Genomic DNA, 22,922 nt, shown 5'->3' with positions numbered 1-22,922 from the left:
GTATGTGATCTTCCTAAGGAAGCATGCAGCTGTGTTGTTGGGATCCCAGATGAACTTTTGTATAATTTTAGACTGAGGGTAGTTTAACTGGCAAATGGTGGGGGGGACATACCCACACCTTTGTAAAATGCTGAAATCCTATTTTTATTAAAGTTCCTCTATACAGTGACTTTGCACTGCTGTTGAGCTTCAGATGTTTCATCTGATTCCAGTACACATTCTTGTCTCATACTGAAATGTGTCATCTGTGAGGTCTGGTACTACTTGCTCTCCATCTGACTGTCTTTACTTCTCTTTGTTAGTGTTATTTAGTTCTGTTTGTTCTGAGGAAAATACTTTGAAAAATAGATCAAGGCAAGGGTTTGGGACATCTTTTCAAATGTTTGTGTATGCCTTTTGGGTTTGTTTTATTACTATAAACAATAATTATTTAGGTAAATTGACAGAAATTGTAATGGCAACAAAATTATTACACACACCCCCCACCCCCACCCCACTTCTATTGTTTTTTAAATTGCTTTGTTTCCTTAAGAGCTGTGGTACTTGGCTCTTCCTATATTCTTAAGTATTGTTTCCAAATACATTTAGTGTTTAGCTATAGCCACTAGCCAATTAGTATACCTTGAAATGAACCACTCTGAATAGAAGGTTTACTGAATGATTTTTGTCTTGCAGAATATTGGGCTGGTAGTTTAATGCCTAATACAAACTTGGGGTTTGTAGTGGTACTATTTTGGGGCTAATTTTTAAGAGACATCAGTCTCTTCTAGTAGTTTGATACCTGCCTATAGGAATTTGTGGAATTCATTAGTCCTTTGCCAACTCAGATTGCTAATGTGTTACTAGCTTATTAATGTGTAAGGAATACTAGAAAGGAATAGAAGGCACTGAGTGAGCAACTAAAGTTTGTGAAACTAGACCTAATTTCAATTGTGAAGAGATCAGAGTTGATTTAATTCAAGGGGGAAAAATGAATGATGTGAAGTATGGAAAAGAAGAGGTAACAGGATTCAGAAGTGTCTGAGAGTATGTGAATTGTCACTTTACACAACCTTGTTAAGTTTTTCAGAACCACCTGTGCTAACAGTATTGATGATGCCTTGGGGGCTGTGAAACCGGCTAGCTGGTATCTCAGTCCCTCCTATACCTGTTTAATAAATAAATTCTTTAGAAGTGGAGGAAAAAAGGCTGGGGAGGCTACAACATGCTTTTTCATCTATCTTCCCTTCATTTCTTTATATTAGCATCTGAACTTTCTGAGGTCTGATTTGGTTGTTGCTGAAGGCAATGCCTCTTATCAGTCTTTCCAGTAAGGTAGATTTCTGAAATTATCTTCCTTTTAATCCAACTTTCTCATCCTTTACCCTTTTGTGTTTGTTTTATTTTCTACCACTTTTCCAGACTCATAATTTCACCAATGTGCTTTCCTTTCATCTGTGTGATCCTCTCTATCGAGTTTCTGTAGAATTTTAAGGACAAGATTTGCCAGGCTGCTCCAAAGCATTATGTATGATGCTAGATGTGAGTAGTCCAGGATTAAGTAAATTTAGTATCTTAGACGCAGCATGAAGTTTCTATCAATCAGGCTGTTAGAAATGTGAGTTTTATCATGAGCTATTTTCATTTCTTTTCTATTTTTTAAGGCTAAAAAAAAAATAAAAAAATAAGCCTTCCTCCTGCACAGATGCTTGGCTACTCAATATGACTAAGGAAAGGAAACCTAAGCTGTTTAAACTATAGTTTTGAGTATCAAACGTAGTTTACATGTTTGATGAAGTGTTCAAAGTCCAATGTGTGGACCTTAACAGCAGACAGCTTGCATGTCAATTGCATTTTTCTGATGGAAGAATTAAATTGTATTTGTACACAAATGTATGTTATCAGGGAGATTGTTGTAAAACTTGCATCACTGGCATTAGGGAAAAGGGAACCAGAAGGGACTGTTGAGGCTAATATCATTACTGCGGTGCCCATCTTTGCATCCAGCCCATCTATTAGTGGAAATTGAGAACCGCCTTTTGAATCACTCAGATATGCAATAATTCATCCCCAACCCCAAATTATTTGCATTTAATGTTTTCTGTCAAAGACCTCTTTAAAGACCAAAGGTTAAAAGTTTTGTTCTTTGTGAACAGCTTTTCTAGCTATGGAAAAATGGGAAGAATGAGCATTATTTTCTTAAATGAGCTGTACTGTTGCATTGCTCATCATGAAAAATAACCCCTCAAATCCCAAATGCTGAAGTAAAGATCATTTCAAATCCTATCCCTGAAAAAGTAGGGTGAGTGTTCAACAAATAAAAGATTCAAGTATAGAAAACTTTCTTTGGAAGCAAATAAATTTCTGAGCACAAAAAGCTCAGTACAAACACTATGACAAACAACACAAGAATTAGTCTAGTGAGCTAAATTGAATTATTTATTCTCTCAAATATAATTCCTATTTCCCCCCTGACTTTTATGTACATGATGTACTGAGTCATGTCATATTCATTTATAGGCTTGCCTCTTATCTGGATAAAATCCAGACTTCCCCCATTCCCCCCAAGAAATAGTATTTTATATGCAGTAAATTTGTGCTGCATCGAGCACTGTCCTCATCTTTGTATGCAAACCATTCTTGTCAACCTTGACCCCTACTTCATTTAGTAAAAATGTTGAATCTAAACTACATTTCTGCATGTGTAATTTAAGTTGTTTGCTACAAATTAAGTTACTCAAACTGCTTCCACTTCTGCTATTGCCTTTCATCTGTCTCCAACTTTTACAAAGATTCCTTACCTAGCTCTTATTCAGTGCATTTTTATTATCATTATTTTTCTCCCTTCTGCCCATTTGATAACCTTGACCATTCAGAGTAGCATGGACTTGACAGGGTGATCAATAAAAGAACTTTTGATTTGTCTTGCTGGCATTGCTACTATGATTTTTTAAAATTTTCACATGGCTAATTTGAGACAGGTTAGAGAACTGTAGGTGTTTCAAATCAGTTGACAAAAAAAATTGGCTGTTGTTGCATCCATTTCTTGCATCTGCATTTCATATTATGCACACAGAAATACTTGATCTCAATCTTTGTATTTTAGTGACTTAAAAATAGATTTCCTAAATTACTAATTTTTTTGTGGGGGTCATTTTAGCAAAACAAGTTCTTAAGCAGTTCAGGGTGTGTGCAGTGTAATTCACTTGTAAATGTCCAGAATTCTTAAGAGCTTCAAAGATCCGTTGTTCAAAAGAAAAAGTTTTGAAGTATTTTCTTTTCTGGTCTTCGAAAATTATTGGAGAAGTCATAATATCCTAAAGCAAGAATTGTTCTGAACTGCTGACTGCCTCAAGATTACAAATTAATTTTCTAAGATGGGAAGATTCTGGTATCTTACAAATCAAGGAGATTCCCAGAAGTGTCAAATAAACTTTCTGTAGCACTTCTAGCTCCAAAACTTCAAGTCTGGAAGTGCTGATTTTATTTACTTATTTATTTCCCTTCCATAGAGATAATGCTATTTAAGTGAATGTAAGAAATGCTTTTAAGAAAAGTACCATCAGTGAAGAAGGTTTTCAAAAGTCTCAAAATACTTTCATTAATTCCTCTGTAACATGCCATAATACAAACAAATGGTGTCACTCATTTATGTGTGGGTTTTTCTGTGGTGTTTTTTTTAATCAGATTCACTTTTAGCTATGATTTGAATGGAATATAGATCTAGCTCTTTTGAGTTAATGTTTTATGGTTTCACAAATGCTGTGATCCATATACAATGTGCAGCTCCAATCCCATGTTCTAATAAAGTAAAGGGGGGGAGGGAGGAGGAATAAAAAAGAAAAGAAGTCTTGCTGAGATCAGAGGTCAGTAATTTGCAAGTCACTCTTATTTGGCATCTAGAATATTAAGGTTTAGACATTTTAGCTCATCTTAAATAAATAAAAAATGTTGAGGGATATGTCTGACCAATAGATATTATTTTAGAATACATAGAATAAACCAGGTTGGAAGAGACCTTCAAGATCATCGCGTCCAACCCATCAACCAATCCAACACCACCCTAACAACTAACCCATGGTACCCAGCACCCCATCAAGTCTCCTCCTGAAAACCTCTAATGGTTAATGGTCCAACCTAATTTAACAGCATTACAATAAATGTGTTTTCAATTCCTTCATTATACAGAGTTCCAGTAAGGAGCATCATGTACAATTTTCAGGCTCTATCACAAATTGGTCCCGTCCATACCCTGCTGAAATCTGTAAAGAAGGGTCTTTCACAGCTTGCCAATTTTATGTTGCTCTTAGAATCTTATTTAAAATACATTTGGCATTAATTTGGCATTATCTCTCATATGAACATACAGCTTGTCTGTAAGACTGGATTTACTAGAGTTTTATGTAAGTTTTGATGCATTTGGAGAGGCTCTCCAAAAAGTTCTTCCTCACAAGTTATTAATTAAGCCATATGAAACTGCTGAAAACTTTTGATCTCTTTGATGGAGGTGAGCAATGCTCAAGTTTCTATATAGAACCTTTTCTTGGTGGTGGTGATAGTAACATGTTGAATAAATACCAGCATATGGAAAAATATGTTTTAAGAAAGCAATTGTGTTTTGATCAAGCTTTTTAATTGTTCTACTGACTTTCTCCCTCGTGTAGCCAGCTGTCTTCCCAGGGGAACTTTCCCCCACAGCTCCTGATCCATAAAAACCGAACTCTTAACTAGTGATTAAGTGGCTAGAGTGTATACTCATTGTTTCACATTAATAATATCTATTGTCTCCAGGAGATGATGTAAGATGGGTTTTGGTTTTGCAAGTATTTTGTAACTTCACAGGGATATTGAACTCTAGGTTGTTATTATGCCTTCTTGTACCCATGTGTTGTGTCATCATTTAATTTAATCATGTCAGATGACATGTTTCTAGGTTGAGCATTTGTGTAGTCATCACTGATACCTTATTTTCCCATGTGTCACCAGGTTTTTAATTTTCTGGTTTTATAACTGAAGTGTATTGTAAACAGCACATACTACAAGCCTTGTATGAATGTAGCCAGCTCAGTTACAAGTGTGATTTGAGACCAGAAGAGTCAACCACTATGAAACCTAAAGCATGCAGAGTTTTCTGTGGAAAAGTGTTCTCATGGCCTTAAACCACTGACAGCACATAACTGTTTAAAAGTTAGAAAACATTTTATCTATGCAGCCTTGGCTAAAGCTGATAAGGCTGATAATGAACCTCAGTTTCATTTATCCATTTCAAATGTTTCCATCTCCTTTGGAAGGGTGGTTTGTTGGTTGGTTTGTTTTGTTCTGGGTTGTTTGGGGTGGGGGTGTTGGTTGATTGTGGGGTTTTCTTTGTTTTGGGTTGTTGATTTTGTTTGTTTGTCTTTGTTAGCTGTGTTTTTTCCTTATTTTATATTATCAAAATATCTGATGACTAGAATTTTCTCTGGATCCTATAATTGTTCTTATAGTCTATATTTATTGTGACTGTGCCAAGAAATTGAGGAAGCTGAAACACTTCAATTTGGGGAAGAAAAGGCTGAAGGTGAATGCTATGGAGCCTTAGAAAAACTACAGGGGAATGCAAAACTGCTGTTCACCATAGAACTAGAACTAACGGGGCAATTGGTGAACCTTACAATAGATCCCTTTAAAACCCACAAAAAGAAGTGCTTCTGTGGTTTACAGTTGGAACTTGCTGCCGCAGGAATTTGTGGAAGCAGATAGTATCATCAGGCTCCAAAAAAAGCATTAGAAGAACAAGCAGAAGGCCTCCAGGCAGGTATTAGAAGTAGCTGAGAGTGTGCCTCTTAATGTGTTTCATCCAGTAATTATGAATGCTGTTTTAATAGAAGAAAAACAAGTCATTGATAATGGCCAGTCTAACATGCTCTTCCTGGTGTTACCGTTGATAACGTGAATATTAGTCTGCATGGTTCGTTGGCCTTACTCAGCAGGGCATTGCATGTGAGCTCTCATAGGCATTCTAGCTGAGCTATGTGGTCCATGCCTACATTTTTACATCAAAAGTACGTTTATAACACATTTTAGTCAAAGCCCTTTCTTTTCTGTAGGTTGTCACTGGGGTTCATCTCTTTCAGATGAATTGCAGAACACCTGCCTTACCAGTAATAATTCTCAGAAATCGTTTGTGCAATTCTGGTGTTTATTTACATGGTTTGCTTTTAGCACACAAATTACACAATGTCCCCTTTTTTCCTCTTTTTTTTTTTTTTTCTTTTTTCTTTTTTCTTTTTTTTTTTTCTTCTGTTGGAACCATCCAACACAAACAACACAGCAAAACAAAGCTTATGCCCAGCTTAAGTAGTGAGCTGAAGAATGAAGGTGGTTTAGTTCTCAATATCCAATAAGCAACATTCTGTTGCTTGATTAGGTTCTTGGGTTTTAGTATATACATCAAGTAAGTGAGAGCAACTTCCCTTGTACATGTAACCTTTTTGCTCTTGCCAGCAGTCACACTGTGGATGTTCTGGTCCTCTGCCTTTCCAGGACCAAAGGCAAGGGTTGCTGAGTCATGTCTTCCCTCCAACTCATTAAGGGCTACTTTGTGTGAATGTGTGCTTCTGTGAGCCATACAGCTATGTTCACCTCACAAACCAGGTCATATCAGGAGTTTTGTGTCATCTTAAAATTTTGCAAGTATGTTCTGCTGCTAGTAGACCTTTTCTCCCTTGACTTGCGAAATTCAAGCCTTTCAAGTTCTTTTTCATTAATTTCATACAGCTCTCTTTGAGAATTAGTTAAAATTTGAATGTTTCAGTTGAGTGTGTTTGGATTGATTGCAACAATGGGTAATCTTAGCTGCAGGCTTTTGGCAGTTCCACTATCATTCACACTGAGTTTACTTAACTGCATTGCAAGATTTGAAGTTTGGGGAGTTTATTAAAAGCTTAGAATTCTGTTCTTCAACGTACAATTTCGCTTTTGTAAAAATATATTCAGCTTCTGGGAGGAAGTGAGTTTAATAGCTTCAGGAGAATAGTTACCGGGGGGTTAAAAAGAATGTGTCGTTCCTTTGTGTTTGAGTACACGCAAACTGGGACATAGCGGTTGTGTAACTTTCTACCTGTCAGTTAAAGAAAGCTGGTGAAGGAATGGAGAAACACTAACACAGTAGTGATCCTTTTGGGAGTTGCACAACTGCTGAGTGCCTGCTTGCAACAGTTTCACATTTTACATGGGAAAATGCACTAATGGCTTAAAGTAGCTGGTTTCATCAATGTTCTACAAGGTATCTAGGAAAGAATCCCTTCTGCGTCGTATTTTGAAACCTTTCTGTGCAAAGTGGCATTCACATGTGGCAATAAAAACAGTATGTGGGAGGTACCACTTTGGAAGCTCCCAGTCTCTCTTGTCTTCTGTTAGAATTGCTCAAGAGAGAAAGTAACCGCATATATATAACACTGCTAATTTCATTCTTTGTAATAGTGCAATGATTTCCTTATTAGCTTCTAAATGTTTTGATTCAAGAATAAATTCAAAATCAATTTCTAAAATATTTACTCCAACTAGAGGCATTACAAAATTCTTCACCTGAGGAACCATTCCTTCTATTAAATCTGTTGTGCTCTAAGCTCTGATTTAGGAGCAAGATAGATATTTTTAAGTAACCTGTGTCAAATGACACATTCTTGGTTTGCATCCTGTGTAAGCAACATAATAAAATGTGTTGACATTCCTAAGTTGCCATGCAGAATGACTGTCAACTTGTTGGGGAAAGTGGCATTATGAAGTAAATATTTGATAAATTTGAGTTACTCATCAAATTGTGCGTGTATATTTTTTAAAATGCAATTAACAATAGTGAGACTTTGTTAAATGTGATGAAATGGTTTTAAATAATCAAGTGCTGATTAGATTGTCTTCCTCTTTAAGTGAATTGCACTATTTCCCCCCTAGAATTTATAGGCAATTGTAATTACACCTTTGGTAAAAATACCTAAGGACATAGAGATTATGTATGTGAGTGCATACATAAGATAAAAGTAATATTCAGGAATTTGTAGAAGTCTGTGGTAGATTCCTGCTATCATGTACTGTTACATTGTTCAGAGCCTGAATGTTATCGTTAAGTATCTAAAGTGAAAAAGAAATGCAGAGGTCTTTGCCATCTCATACCAAAGTAGTGTTTCTATATTTGATTTTTGGATTGGTAGTATTCTGTTTGAGAAACCTCTTTCGAATAAAGTACTCTTAAAATGTGTTCACAGCCATACCTTGCTACATGCTGATTTTTTGGTATATAGGCATTTGTTAAAACAAGGACTTGATACATGAGCTCAGGCAGAGACTCATTACCATCATAGTAAGCAAAGAAATACACTTTAGCAGTAACTGGGAAGAAGGAGGATTAATTTTGTTCTTGCTGCAAAGACAGCTCTATTAGTAATTCTCCCTGTTGCTTTCCTGTGCAAGTAGCAGTTTGTTTCAGAGTTTACCAATGGTCTCGCTGTGGCTGAATAGCTGCCCACACAAACAGCTTTTACTGTCTGTACGTTAAACATAAATTTTGAAGCATCTTTCATCATAGTCCTTGAAATATTTTAATCCTCCTAATGAAGTACTCATGTGGTTGCTCTTTTGTTGCCTTGTTAATGGCAGAAGAAAAAGGCATAGATATGTGGTTTCTGATACTGTGTTTCTTCAGGGCTTTGAAGAGGAAGCTACTTGGGTAGAAGAGAGGTTAGTAGTACCTGTGCAGGAGGTTCAGTCTTGATCTGGGTAGCTCCTGGGTCCACTCAGGTGACAGCCAGGGGACCAGTCAGCAGATGAGTAGCTCCTAACTATCCACAACTTATCTGTCATGTGTAATTGCTGGCCAAATAAAGTAGCTACCCGCTGAAATAGGTTGCAGAAGGTATGGTGGAACACCTCAGGATGTGTATTTGAAGATAGAAATAGGGAAAAAAAAGGATGAATGGAGAGGACATGGGATAGGAGAGGAGGGAGTGGGAATTAGATTGTGTGCTAAGGGGGATTCTAGGGGAGAACTGAAGGAATCACACCTAAAACTTGAGTGTGTAGAGTAGGTCTGGAAGACATTGTGTTAGTTCTGCAAAGAAGAAATGGGGTTGGGAAGGAGGTGGAATATATATATATAGGATTGCAGTGAAGCTAGAAAGAAACAAAACAGGGCTCTACTACCTATTGCTTAAGGTCGCTTTCTGTTCAAAAACTAGCTGATGTCTAGCTTTCCACATCTGATTACCTTGGAAGACCACAGGTGTCTTTTGTGACAGATCAAAGTCCCTGTGTAGAAGACACTGTTTTTCCAGATGAATTTCTGGTATTCTAAAATGTCATCTTAAAAAAATGCTGCTTTTTGCATTTCCTATTATATCACAAAATACCCTTCAGCATGTGTACAACATTGTGGATCTTGCCATTGATGCATGTCTCCTTGAAATGCTCTGTTAATTCTGGGAGTTATAAAGATACTTTGTCAATCTGTTTTTATTCATCTGAACATACTGGCTACTGAGTTTGTTTATGGACTTGGTTTGGTTTGGGTTTTTTTTAAGTAGGATTTTAGCATTTACAGACAGCTAATTATTTAAATTAAAACAATCAGAAAGCATGGTCTCCACAACTGATCAATTGTTTTCATTAGGATTACTGTTGATGATGTTTATGATGTTTCTTTCCTCTAAACCCATAACCATTATGTGATGGTACTGTAAGTCTGATATGCCTGATTTTTTAAGTTATGTAGAAAAACTTGCACTGGAGCTATGTTCCCTCCCCCCGCCCCCCTTTTTTTTTAACCCCCTTTCCTCTCCCCCATCCCTTCCTCCCAGGCTGTGTCATGATCAAACTTTTTCTCTTATCTTGGGTTGTTTGAATTTTATCTTACACTTTTTGAATGTCTCTTCCTTCTTTATGGTGGGAGGGGAAAAAGAGAAAAGGTAGAAGCTACATTTTCTTTGCTTTTGGAGCTCAATGACAGCTGTACCGACAATTTTCTTCTGTGTTTACATGCAGCCAGGAGCTATGGGCGGAGAAGAGGTAAAAGTATTTACTAAATGTTTTGTTTGCTGAATAGTAGGAGAAATAAATATTTACTATTTTTATGATAAGATGATGTCACCTATTTTAACAACATTTGGTTGATCAATTGCTTCATATTAATCAATCTCATATTCTTCATTTGCAAAACATATCCCATTTAATTGCAGCTAAAACCAACGATGATCTTGAGCTGGTGATTTCAAGTGTATCGCTAATACTAGCAAACTGGAGGATGACTGAATGGAAATACTCTTTCATGACACAAATTTGTGACTTTAATTGCATAGAGTTTAAAAAACAAACAAACAAAAAGCTTTTTGCCTTTTTTTCCTTTCTTAGATGAAACACCTTTCATCAAATATTACAATGAGTATGACATTGGATTGCCTTGAGCAGAATACTGTGAATACTAATTGCTGTCCTAAACAGTGAATATTGATAATAATGAAAACAGACACAACATTTGAGCACATTTAACTTTGTTTCATCATAGGCAACCTTTAAAGAAATAAAAGCATACTGAAAACACTTTGCAGATTTGTACTGATGCACATAAGTTTGTTCTGGGAGGTTAATAAACACTGATAATAGCAACCTCCCTGACTACCGAGAAAGCTACTGATGTGGCTTACAGTTATCTACAGTGTTGTAGCCTGTTGTTTTATTTTGAGAAAATAACAGTGAAGACTGCAGCTTTTAACAGCCAGAGTTGGGTAGTGCCATCTGCTTGGGGTACTTTGGCATTAAATTTCATTTTATCTCCTTTTTCATGTATGTTCTGTGACAGGTCTGCATGTGACATTGCTTCCTTTTGAAAATGCAGGGTTTGCCTCATCTTTGTTAAGAAGCTTGGAGGCAAACCTAGACATACAAGCAAGCTGATAGAGTATAAGTAACCTTCAGTTTGCACTTAATGTCTGCATTGAGGTAGTAGGCCATAATAACACAGTTAATATTTGTTATAGATGACCAGAAACTTTTACCTGGAGTCATCTATAACAATATTATGGAATTTGAGCTGATTTTCCTCAAAGTTGACTGATTCTAGTGTTTGTTTGACAGCTAAACCACAATTAATATATTTTAAGCTTTCCCTGCAAACTTACCTTCCTATTTTTTTCTCTGCTTCCAGAGAATAGGCTGTTTTTAACAGACATTGGAAACATTATAATGCTTACAATTTTCCAGTGCTACTGTGGTACAGAAAGAAATTGGAAAGTATGCAAAGGGTATCCTCTGTGTGCATTTGAACCACATTTAATTTCATTTTAAGACTGTGACAAGTATTTCAGGGTTGATCAAATGGCACCAAAGTAGTGAAGGAGGTGGGAATCAGTTGGACACTGTTAACTTCTTTCAATTCATGTTTACTTGTAGAAGCAAAATATAGTAATGTGACAGTAATCATGATGAATACAGTGCAGGCTGTTTCATGCAAATTGTAGTGATGACAAAACAGGGCAAACAAGTTCCGAATGTGCTGGACTTTCAGATTTTATTTTATTTTTTTCTCTACCAGAAGGCATGATTCAGTCCATAGTAATTGTTTCCTGTGTGAAATTCAGGCTTTTCTGTAGCAGCAAGCAGATTTGTGTGTGTGAGCGTCTTGTCGTTAATGTTAGGGATTTTGTGACTTGCCTTATTCATAGTGTATTAAAGTCTGTAACATTCATGCTTTTTCATTACCTTAAATTTTATAATGTTGTTTTGAGCTTCTGTAACCTTAAGAAGCATGAAATTCTACAGTAGTCTCTGGTGTTTACTAAATGTTCTCTCATATCCCTCTCTATTAACAGCTTTTACCATTTGCATTGTGGTAATATGCGGAGTACCCAGAGTTGAATTTGTGCAGGGACACCTTTCATTTTTATTATTATATTGTATCTTATATTTTAAGTGTTTGTCACTGTGGCTAATCATCTTCAGTGAGAAGAGGGTGGGGTTTTTAGAGATTTTTTTTCTTTTTTTAGGGATTGCCATAATCTGTCAGCTCTCTACTTGATCTCCCATTTCTGTTGAGTAAAGGGGCAAATGTTTTTGTGTGTCACACGCAAGAGGTGTTGAGTCATGTTCCCTTAGGTCCTTTGATTTTAACTCTCACAACCAGTTTTTTCAGGTACATGTGTAAGCACAGCTATGGGAAATCAGCCCAAAATCTGTTGTTCTGCACTGACAGCTCAAGAGATGCCAGAGGAGGGGCACAGGAGTATAAAATTACAACATTTAGTGATACTTTCTCATAGCTCACTCCCAGAGTTTTGCCTCTGGAGGGTTTCTAGAGGTGATGCTGCAATAGTTACTGCTTCAGAATGGATTTTTCTCCTGTTCTTGCTCATTCCCTTTTCTGAACCCAAATAAACTTTTCAGCACCTTAAAAACTGTGTCAAAAGTTTCCAGTTTGGCTTGCTTTCAGCCTTGTCGTGTACTACTGGTTGTGTTCAGTGCACTTCATCTTCCCCTTACTGGAAGAGTATGTGAACCATTGTTCCATATTCCCTTGTCTGTATGCTGCCCAGTATTTTAAATGCATCCTTCATACATTTACCTCTATACTTATTTATAGAGTTTTAGGTCATCTTTTGCATTTACTTGAGTATAATCCTTGTAGACTTTCCACTGGCATAGGAGGTGGTATCTTGCTTTTTAAGCTGATGTGCATTTTTATGATTTCCTTCAGAACTCAGCACATATTCAGCCTCCTTCAGCTGCGTGTTAACTGAATGCCTTGTTCTAGCATTGATTAATTTGATAGATCAACTTCCACTAATGCCTCATGTTTGTTGCTTGCTTTATTTTTTTACAAGTAGGTTGGAAACAGTAGGAGTTAAAAGATGCTCTAGCTTATTAGTGATGTCAGTCTCTCATGGGTACTTTCAGATTTCCTATTTTTCAGTGGGTTTACTGAATTGATATTTTTGCACAGTTTTAGCCTTCCTAATTGTTTCTGTCATCCATGTGGTCTCTTTTATGCTGAAAAGCACGTTTAATGAACAGACACAAATGCGTATCTGTAATGGAATACTCATCAATACTCTTCTCTGGTTTGTGCTCTAAATCCACCATTTCTGACAAGCAGTTTTGCTCGACTTGAAAGAGTTGCATATCTGACTCATTTTCTGTTGGTGCTTAAAAGCACAAAAGGATTTTTGATTCAGTGGATTTTCATATCTGTTCTTTTTCACCAAGACTTTTCAAGCACTAGAAATCAGCACTGTTCTGAGTCAGTCAGAGCATCTTTCCTGGTTTTCTGTTTGTGAGCTCATGTTCCATACACAGGATTTCTTCTCTTTCTAACCTGTCTTTTACTACTGGAGACTCTATTACTGGTATTTTCAGTGTACATGTTTATCTGACTGGTGTTCCTCTGCATGTCTTGATTTTCCTCCTGTTCTTACTTCCTGTACTTTTCTGTGCTGTTAATACCAGGTTGTATTAATTCTTCCTTGAGTCTTGCTGGAAATCAGTTATGTGTGATCCATTACCTTTGAATTTAATTATGTGCCTTGCTATTTAGATTTGTAACTACCCTCTCTATAAACTGTTTGTATCAATCAATTATTGATTCCATCCCTAGGAGCAATCCTCCATGATATAAGGGAACAATTAGCCTTTTCAGAGTTAAGCTGGGGTTCCTCTTTACACGTCTGTCTGCATTTCAGGATTTATTTTTTGACTTGGGCAGAAGGAATAATTAAATTCTAGAAGTTGGTATGTTTTCCAGTGTTGCTTACATGCAGAGTTTGAAGATGTTTTTATCTTCTGGGATAATAAATCTGTTTTAAAGACAGTGTATGTATAATTGGGTAGCAATAGCAACAAGTTAAATAACAAACAAATTCTTTACCTTTATCAGACCAAGCAGCAGCCGTTTATGTTGGTTTCTGCTAACTCATTACTGAAAGGGTGTTTTAGCACTGTGTACCAGCTTGAGGCTGTCCTAGCTAACAACTTTTTTGTCATTTATTTAATAGGATTTAAAATATTTTTTTGTTCTTGTTAGCTAAGCTTCTTGTTTCACCTACATGCCATGATACAAAACTTTTCTATGTCTATTTTGCTATTTGCCCCCCTCCTTGGGTTGAGCCTTGGTTCACTCAGGGAGGAAGTCATGGAGTCCTTGTGGCTAGGATCCTGTAAAGCACTCTGTAAGAGGCTGTTTTGCTCTGCAGTGCAATGATTTGAGAGATCTGCTCTTTAAGATCATTCCTTCAAGGTCTGTTATAGACGCTTTAAATCTCTAAGAATCTATCTGAAATCTCTGCTTATAGCTATGACACCATTTCATCAGATAATTCATTTGTCATTGCTAGCCATTTGCAAGGGTTTCTTTTAAAGTTAAGTTAGGCTTATTATCTTGTAATAATAATATAAGCTTGGAAAAACAGAAGCAATATTTATGAACATAATTTGGATAACTGCATCACTTAGCTAGGTCCTTTAATGCAAATTCTGATAAAGTAAAACAGTAAAAAGAAAATATACTGGAGTTTTTACTGAAATATGTAGTTCTTCAGGAAATAGTGTTAACTATAGATACTACAAAATCTGTTACAGGTCGGTCTTCACTCTTTCCTTTTGAAGATGGCTTCCTAGACGACAGTCATGGTGATCAGTCTTTATCATCGGGTCTCAGCTCTCCAACACGCTGTCAGAATGGTGAAAGAGTGGAACGCTATTCTAGAAAGGTGTTTGTTGGAGGTCTTCCTCCAGACATTGATGAAGGTACTGTGAATAAGCTACATTGGTGAGATGTGGGTAATTGGCTTTCATATAATTACTTTTAAAAGGTCAGATTTTCATAAAAACAAATGTGTTTTCCCAGATATGTCACTTGTGGTGCTTGTGGCATTATTTAAAACAAGCAAATACCACCACCCCTTGCAGCACCTGAGAATTTACTTGACATTCTTTTGTACTGTAGATCAGAAGAGATGGAGACAGAAATGCCTGCATAGCAGGTCTTCCAATCTGCAGTAGCAGCATGTGTTCCCACATATGCAAAGTGGGAAAACTGAATAAGGGAACTTACTGGGTACTGTCACTCCTCTGTAGTTCTCCTTTGTTCTTTTCAAAAGATGGGATTGACTTTAAGGACTCAGTTAACATAGTCCTTACCAAGATAAACCAGACTTTAATTAATCATCTCTTGTATCCAGCATATAGGCATTGTTCAGTTGATAAATTCAAAGAAACTGATATGGTTGCAAAACAATAACCAGCTTAGTAGGGAAGATCATGTTCTTTCTCAGTCTTAATCAGTATCTGTTCTCCTTGTGTGTACTCCCAACACAATCTGATTCCCAAAGAAAAATTGTGACAGTTTTGGATGTATTTTTCATTTTATAGCTGGAATCCATCACTATCTAACTTCAATTGGCATCCATAAGGAATTTGACAATACCTTATCATGAGAAGAGAGAGGTCTCTGAATCTGAGCTATTAAGTTGAAGCCTACACCATGTGCAACTTTAACAAGGAAATAGTTCCCAATGTATGGTTTACAGACAGCTCAAATGAAGTTTCCATGTCACATCATGAGCAGCAGGACTGTTGATACAGGAAAAGCTGAGTAATCTGAATCCCTAGTTGCAAGAAGCAACAAGGCATTGCTACAACAGTGAACACTGCTGGTCCTGTAGAATCAAAATGTATGCCTAGCCTATCCTGCAAGGGAGTAACATGGCCACTTGGGAGGTGATACCATGAGAGGTCTACTCCTTTAACACTTTCTTCTTTTAGCCTCTGAGTTATTCAGTATGCGTTTTGTGGCTCTAGTTGCCTGAAATATCTAATGTGCAGCTCATGGGGTCAGATAAACTGAGCATATCTCAAACAACAATCAAAAAAATGGAAACTCACTGCCTTTACCTTCAAACTTTTCCCCTGATGGATTGTTGCTCTGATCTATCTAGCACCATATTAGACACAATTTTAAACTAATTATTTCTTTAAAGTGCATAAATAAATGCATTGGGGGGTGGGGTGGGGGGTGGAATGTTAAAGAATAACTTGAAAGACTTTTTCTGAAGCATTTGCATGTAAACTGAAGCTGTCCTGTAAAATAGTTTGAGATGTGTGTTCCACAGAGTTTTGAAATGGATGCCTAAAAAGCAAAGAAATAACTTGGTAATTCAAGGCAGATTTTCAGAGAGGACTCAGGAAGGTGAAATCCCCACAGTCGCATGACCTGGTGCAGCCTGCTTTTTAGGGCATGCTACAAGGAGTGGCTATGCTGTCATGTAGCTCCTCCGTCAGTCCCATGTGGCTGCATCTGACCCGGCTTTGTGGCTATAATTAGAACCACGCCGCAGCTGAAGCATATTCACTTCTGATAGATCATGTTTAATCCTGCTGCAAATTTGCATTAGTGGAATGTAATTTTTTTTTTTTTGTCTTTAAGCAACCACATATGGCATAGAGCTGAAAGAATATTTAGGCATCTTCTATGTACATTATTGCAGTTTTCACTGTTCTTAATAGATACAGAAAACAGTCGCTTGGTTTGGGTTTTTTTAAAGTAAGAATTTTTACCTTGCCACTGTCAGTCTTCAGATTCTCTCTAAGGGGTCTCGTTTGTTTTTTTGTAGATGAGATCACTGCCAGCTTTCGTAGGTTTGGACCTCTGGTGGTGGACTGGCCTCACAAAGCTGAAAGCAAGTCATATTTTCCACCTAAAGGTAATTGGTTTTAAATACATTTATACAGGCTGTTCCAATAAAAGGAAACTACATCTGCAGTGTGGCAGTCTGTTAAAAGACAAATTTCCTCTTTCAACAAGCAGATTGTCATCAGTTGTCATGATGCTAAAAAAGCCCAGGATTCAGTAACTGAAATATGGTCCTGTGTGTGCACTTCTTCAGCAAGTCTGGAGTCCCTGATTCATGTGCTAATGTGTACCAGACTTACTTCAGAATGCAAGTGGAAGAAATTTCCTGCTGCCAATTCTGTTTCACTTTGCATGTTGTAGAAACTATAGGAGTACGAGCAGGAAGTCGCTGGTGTACACAGTATTTGTAGAGAAGCATGAGTCAGCTTTATGTGTCTTCTGAGTCAAGAAGCTGTGAACCACAGCTCAGAACTGCAAGGTCAGTATCAGGGCTCACCAGGTACTGAATTGCAGAGAGGGCTGACTAGCATCAGGCAGCACATTCATAGAGTTTCTAGGTTGGAGCTTGTTTAGTTCAGGGTGGTATAGAGTGCCTGCAAGTGGGGCAATTTCGTATCTGTCAACAAAATGTTGTGCTGACCTCTTTTGGTTGAGAAAGAACAGTTTGTGGGAAATCTGTTTGGGAGAGTTGCTTGGCTAAATCAAGATGCTTTTATTGTATCTTAGTCCCTCCCGTGTTTTTTGTTTTATACTATATGCATTCTATTCTTAGTCATATGTGCCTCTTGCATGTAGTTTGGAACTGAAACAGTTGCATGAAATTATATAGAATTTCTGATCTATCTGTTAAGGTTTTCTGTTCTCACGGAGCCTGAAAGCTTTTAATTGCTCATTAAGGCCACTGATTATTTTGGCAGAACAATGGACTGTTCGGTCAGTGAACTACCTAATCCTACACTATTTGATAGGCATATCTGGACTGCAAAAAACCACCACAAATAAAAGCCAGCCTCATTTATCAGGAAGCTTACATGCTGGAGGCAGGATAGCTCTGTGACAAATGCTTGGCCTCTAAAAAGTATTTGGGGCACTTAAAAACAGAACAAAAGCCCTATGCATGCTCCTTCTTTCCTGTTCCATTCTCACAACTCAGCCTTGCTGTCAATAGTTATTACACAGCATCTGTTCTGGAATATAAAACCAAACCAAAGCCCCCAAACCAGCAACAAAACACCTCAAACCTCAAGAAACCCCCATATATTCCAAAGGACAGATGGCAATATAAATGATTTCCTTTTTTAAAGGTCTTTAGGGTCCACCTAGCTAGTGAATTCTGATTTGTACCTTCGTTTACGTGTTTTTAAAAATACCCAAAAAAGTAGTAAAACCAGCTCCTCCTTCTTCCTACTGTCTCCTAGTGCTCTCCACTTATTTTTATGATTATTTTCTTTCCTTTCTTATTAACTCAATAAGTAACTCTTCATGGTGAATCAGCATGGGACTTCCAATTATCATTTTATTCTGTATCCGACAGTGGCCTAGTCATGCATCGCCAAACTTGTAAAACTGTTTTTGAGTAAGATCTATTTTAGCAGAAGACAAGGGAATGCAGCCTCACTTCTATTTTTGTCATGGTTCTAATATAGGAAACAGCTTTCAAAGCCCCTGCCAGTTGCCCTGAACGTCTGTCTGAAAGTGCTACACAAGAGTCAATCCCAACTGTTCCACATTTATTTATAACTGACTTCTTGGTTATCAATCAGGGCTGCAGCACTGTATGTCCTGCGTTGCTGTCTTTGAGATCTACTTACAGTCATGGTGAGCTCGGTAGGTCAAATGTATGTGATCCACCATGACCCCATATAGGCAGCATCTGCATAGAAGACAGAATGTTACTACTGGGAGTGAGAATGTAAAGTTTGAATCTGCATTAGATTACTTTTTTTTTAGCCTCTTTTTAGTCTATTCATAAAGAATACTTCTTTTCCGAAGTTATTATGGAGTCATTGATGGAAGTACCACAATAAGATGTCTTCCACTGCTGTTTTTCACTAGAAGTTCCTTTAGAACAAAAATTATCTTCCTTTTTGAAAACCTTTTTTTCTTATTTGAAGCTGTTTTGATGCATTACCAGGCTTTTCTTTAAAGAATACAATTAAATGAAAAGAGATATTTGAAATTATGCTTAGTGCAAAATTCAGTGATGAGACTCGCTCAGCTGTCAAATAGGCATCATTTCAAATGTGTTCTCCCTTATTTTTCAAGATCTCTTTTCTCCATGGTGCATTGCTAGTCTGTAAATTCTCTGATTTTGAGTATGAGTCTTTCAGATAGCAAATATGTTTAAAAAACCCCTAACACAACTAAAGAATTAATTAGGGGGTTTATGCCAGCAATCTCAAAGGAAAACAAGAAAAACGGGGATTGCTGGAATGCAGCGGGGACCATCAAGAGGGGATTGGATGTGGCACTTGGGACCATGGTTTAGTAGTCATGAGGTCTTGGGTGACAGGTTGGACTTGATGATCTTTGAGATCTTTTCCAACCTTGTTGATTCTATGGTTCTATGTGTAGGCTAATCTTTTTTCACACATGAATAAAGACTAATCTACAAGGCTTCTCCTACCTACTTGTATATACCCCATTAACAGTGCAATTGAACCCTACTCTTATTGAAGGTATGCCACCACTTCCAGACTGACTTTATTGTCCTTTTGATGGATAGCCTTTTTCATTATTCTTTCATGTCTGTAGGGTCAGACCAGTAGCCACTGTCTGAACTTTTAACAAAGCTCAATACTTTTTGTTTGTTTGTTTTTGATGACTGTTTACTTTCAGGTTTGGAGTAGATAGCATCAGGAGTCCATGCCAATGGTCAGCATAGTTATATGTTTTACACTGGAGATGTTTTACATCACGGTTTTCACTTCTCATAGTTATGTCCAGGTGATGCCATCCCTCGCAGTCCTGAGTGTATTAATACAGACTTCCAGTAGCTACTTATTGATATAACATCTTGACTTTGTGGACTGTCTGCTATGATGGTGCAATATATGAACTCCCTCCAGTCTGAAAGATTAAAATAAAATGTTGCTTACTATCTAGCGACCTCCTCCACCACTGCCACCCCCTAAGGGGTTTATCTGCTTAGCTTAGTGAGCAATTCAGGCCATAGATGTGTAGTCAGTTCTAGCAAGTCTTATTAGCTAATTTGGTAGTTGGTATGGCTGATTAGCTTAGGCACAGTGGCATATAAACTGTTTTCAGTACTAGCAGTATGCCAGAAACATTCCTGGAATTATGGGTTAAACAGAGATTGTTTTCCTGAATCAGGCATCCTGAGCAGGATGATGTCATCACAGGTCCTGCTCAGGCACATTGCCTCAGATTTAGTGCTGGACCTGATGGACATAAATGGTGGTTTGTGAAATACACTGAACTGCAGCATCCAGCATGGTAAGTTACACAAGGCTTATCTCAGAGCAGTACCAACATTAGTATTTTGGACCTCAGAGGATCACAGATCAACAGAGATATATTTGCACCATATTCCTCACATGCATCTGAACTACCTATATTATCTAGATTTTCTTGGTTTCCCTTGTTTTCTAGGGTTTTATTATCCTTAGTAAATCTTGCCTGAAATCACTGTGAGCATGTGTTTTAGAAAGCCATCTGGCTTGGTCAGTGGTTGAGTTTTTGTTACTATAATAACCAAAATTATCTGACAGATCAAACAGCCCTTACAGGATGCAGTGGCTGCCAGTGAGTTCTATATTTAGGTTGATGAGAAAAGCAGGACCAGTGGCACCCAGCTGTTTTTCACTGGAAGTGTATATAATGCACTTGGGCAAGAAAAGCTGGAAGCAACTAACACAACGTGTAGAAGAGGCTCCTATTTTGCATTCCAAGCATCTGTGTTACTGTCTTAACATTTCTCTTTACCACTCCTATCCATTGTAAAGCTTAGCACCATGTTTTTATGTTGGTGTCATCCATGAGGTGATTTTAATGCTTTGCTTCTGAATAAGGCCAATTCATTCCTGTTGCCTGAAAATTCTTTGGATTACTTCCTTTGACATCTCTCCGGATATGTTAGTAGTGAAACTGGCAAAGCTGTAAATGCCATGTGTTGGTCTTGGGTAAGCAGATGCCCAGGTTGTAATGTGTTTACTTGGCATTCAGCAGAGAGTTTTGGGAAATAAATGTGGTTTGTGGTGGAGTATTTTTGGAGATGCTGAGAAATAAGGAAATATTCACTGTGAGAATATTATCAAATGCAGTCACACATTCCTATGATACAGTCTGTTTCTGTCCTGCAAAATCCAGGTAACTCATGTTTTCTTGAAATGGAATTATTGTTATTTATTTATTTATTTATTTGCTGCCCTGCTGAGTTTAGCAATGCTTATGTTAACTATGTTGTGGTTTTTTTGTTCTAGTTGTTTTTGTTTTGGGGTTTTTTATTTACTAAACAGATGGTGCTAACTGTTTCAAAACCCTTTTTATTTCCCCCCCCCCCCCCCCCCCCCCCCCGGTGGTAGATTTAAAACAACTTTTTAAAAAGTCTTTGAAGATTTTGGTTTTTTTGTTCTTTGTGATCACTGAGTTTTGGATGAAGAAGAGATTGAGCGAGGAAATGAAGCATGGTAGAGCTTGGAGACAGGACAAGTTTGAAACGGGAGAAAAGCCTTGGGTTTACCGATTTAGATCTGTGGTGCAGCAATCTGATTCTCTTATGTTTTCCCTGTTCTTCAATTAGTCATTCTGTTAGTTTAGAAAAATAAACACACTTGTCCCTGTTAATCCACAGAGGACACTAAAGCCGAACGAGGTCTCATGAAGAAAATAGTGTACGCCAAGTTGCACGAAGTGGCACTGTGAAGTGATTCTCGTGCTTTAATTTAAAATAGCTGGTGAGACTGTATGAGCCTTCTTGATGATCTCTAAGGTAATGTTAGATGGGAACGCTGTTGCTGCGAGTCTGCTGACCTTGATTTCATGGAGGAGGACATTTTGCGTGGTTAATGCCATTGCAGTGGCAATAGTAGCTTTGGCTGCAAGGATGAAGGATTGCAAGGACGAAGTGTGGTGTCATAATGCGAATTTGATCAGCCATGCTCACAAGAAGGTGTCTGGTTTGTCTGAATACTGCAATCAATTGTACTGAAACCAATTGCATTGGCTTACTGCTCTTAATACCATAGTACCAATGTCCTGCATAAAATGTCTAGTGAGTTTTTGTATTTTAGAAACTGAAGTCAGCTGTCATTATTTTTGCTAGAATGGAAACTGAGGTTCCTTATCCAGAAATACACTGTATGGCAAATGGTGATGCAAGATCTTTTTAAGACTTTGTTGACGTATGTTCCAGCACACAGGTGCACAATATCAGTCTTCTACCCATTGACATCTGAGGAGATATATATATCTATATATATAGAGAGAGATAAAATTTGTAGTCCCTGTGTCTTCCCACAGCAGGACAGTAGAATCCTATGTCAATACAATTCCCAAAATGTGTGGCAACAAAATGCAATATGTATGAATCTACTTTTCTGTACCTGTGTAACTCCAAGTTCTTTTTGTGTAGAATTTTCTTTGTAGGATTTCAATTACTTGGTTTTTTTTAATACAAGCCTCCCTTTGTAAAGCTCTTCAAACTATTTCCTGTCTTGTCCTCAATGATTCAGTATTCTTGGTAGTATTGATTGTGATGGTTGGTATTATAGATACATTACTGATAGTGATGATTGATTTCAAAATCTCTCTTTGATAATTGGCACAGCAGACTCAAAGAGCATTCAAGGAGCTTGCTTCATATAAGAGAATCTCTGTCCCTGCCATTTTCAATTTCTTTTTCTAGGGGTAAACAAGAATCTGATTGCTCAAAAATATTTCTGAGCAATCAAGGCTAGGCATATCTGTTTCTGAGGTAGCATTGCAGGACTGTTCTCTCTCAGCTTTCATGCTTTCAACAAATGTGGTTTTTTTTCTTTCAGAATTGCTAGGTTGCTGTAGATTGTTATTTTCAGTTACTATTATTTTTTTTATGCCTGAAGCAACCAGGATTATTTTCTTTAGTGAGCATTTGTTGAGCCTTCTTCAAGTGGCAACTAGGGAATGACCAGGTCTCTTCAGAAAGGGCTCAGAATTAATTGTTCTCCATAGAATGTGGCCATAAAGGTCTTTCTAGCAGTTTTACTAGTTGCCTATGACTAGAGGAACCAGATAAGTAAATTATTATGAGAAGAATATACTGATTGTAGATAAATATTCCTAAGGTAGTCTAGGC

The 22,922-nt window shown here is 37.4% G+C and overlaps 1 protein-coding gene across 8 annotated transcripts in view; it reads left to right on the top strand.

The window, feature by feature from the left end:
- Positions 1-22,922, top strand: part of CPEB3 (cytoplasmic polyadenylation element binding protein 3) — a 78,243-nt gene that overhangs the window by 39,126 nt on the left and 16,195 nt on the right. For 4 of the 8 annotated variants that reach the window (XM_054163624.1, XM_054163629.1, XM_054163628.1 and 1 more), the window contains 3 exons: positions 9,994-10,017; positions 14,575-14,742; positions 16,608-16,697. In XM_054163624.1, the coding sequence (XP_054019599.1) occupies positions 9,994-10,017; positions 14,575-14,742; positions 16,608-16,697 (282 nt within the window). The remainder of the gene's footprint in view (positions 1-9,993; positions 10,018-14,574; positions 14,743-16,607; positions 16,698-22,922) is intronic. The other 4 variants (XM_054163632.1, XM_054163631.1, XM_054163630.1 and 1 more) reach the window with 1 other exon arrangement.

The sequence above is a fragment of the Dryobates pubescens genome, chromosome 8, assembly GCF_014839835.1.
Source record: "Dryobates pubescens isolate bDryPub1 chromosome 8, bDryPub1.pri, whole genome shotgun sequence".
Lineage (NCBI taxonomy): Eukaryota > Metazoa > Chordata > Aves > Piciformes > Picidae > Dryobates > Dryobates pubescens.
The sequence above is the reverse complement of the archived record's forward strand: the minus strand, read 5'-3'. Positions and strand labels throughout refer to the sequence as shown.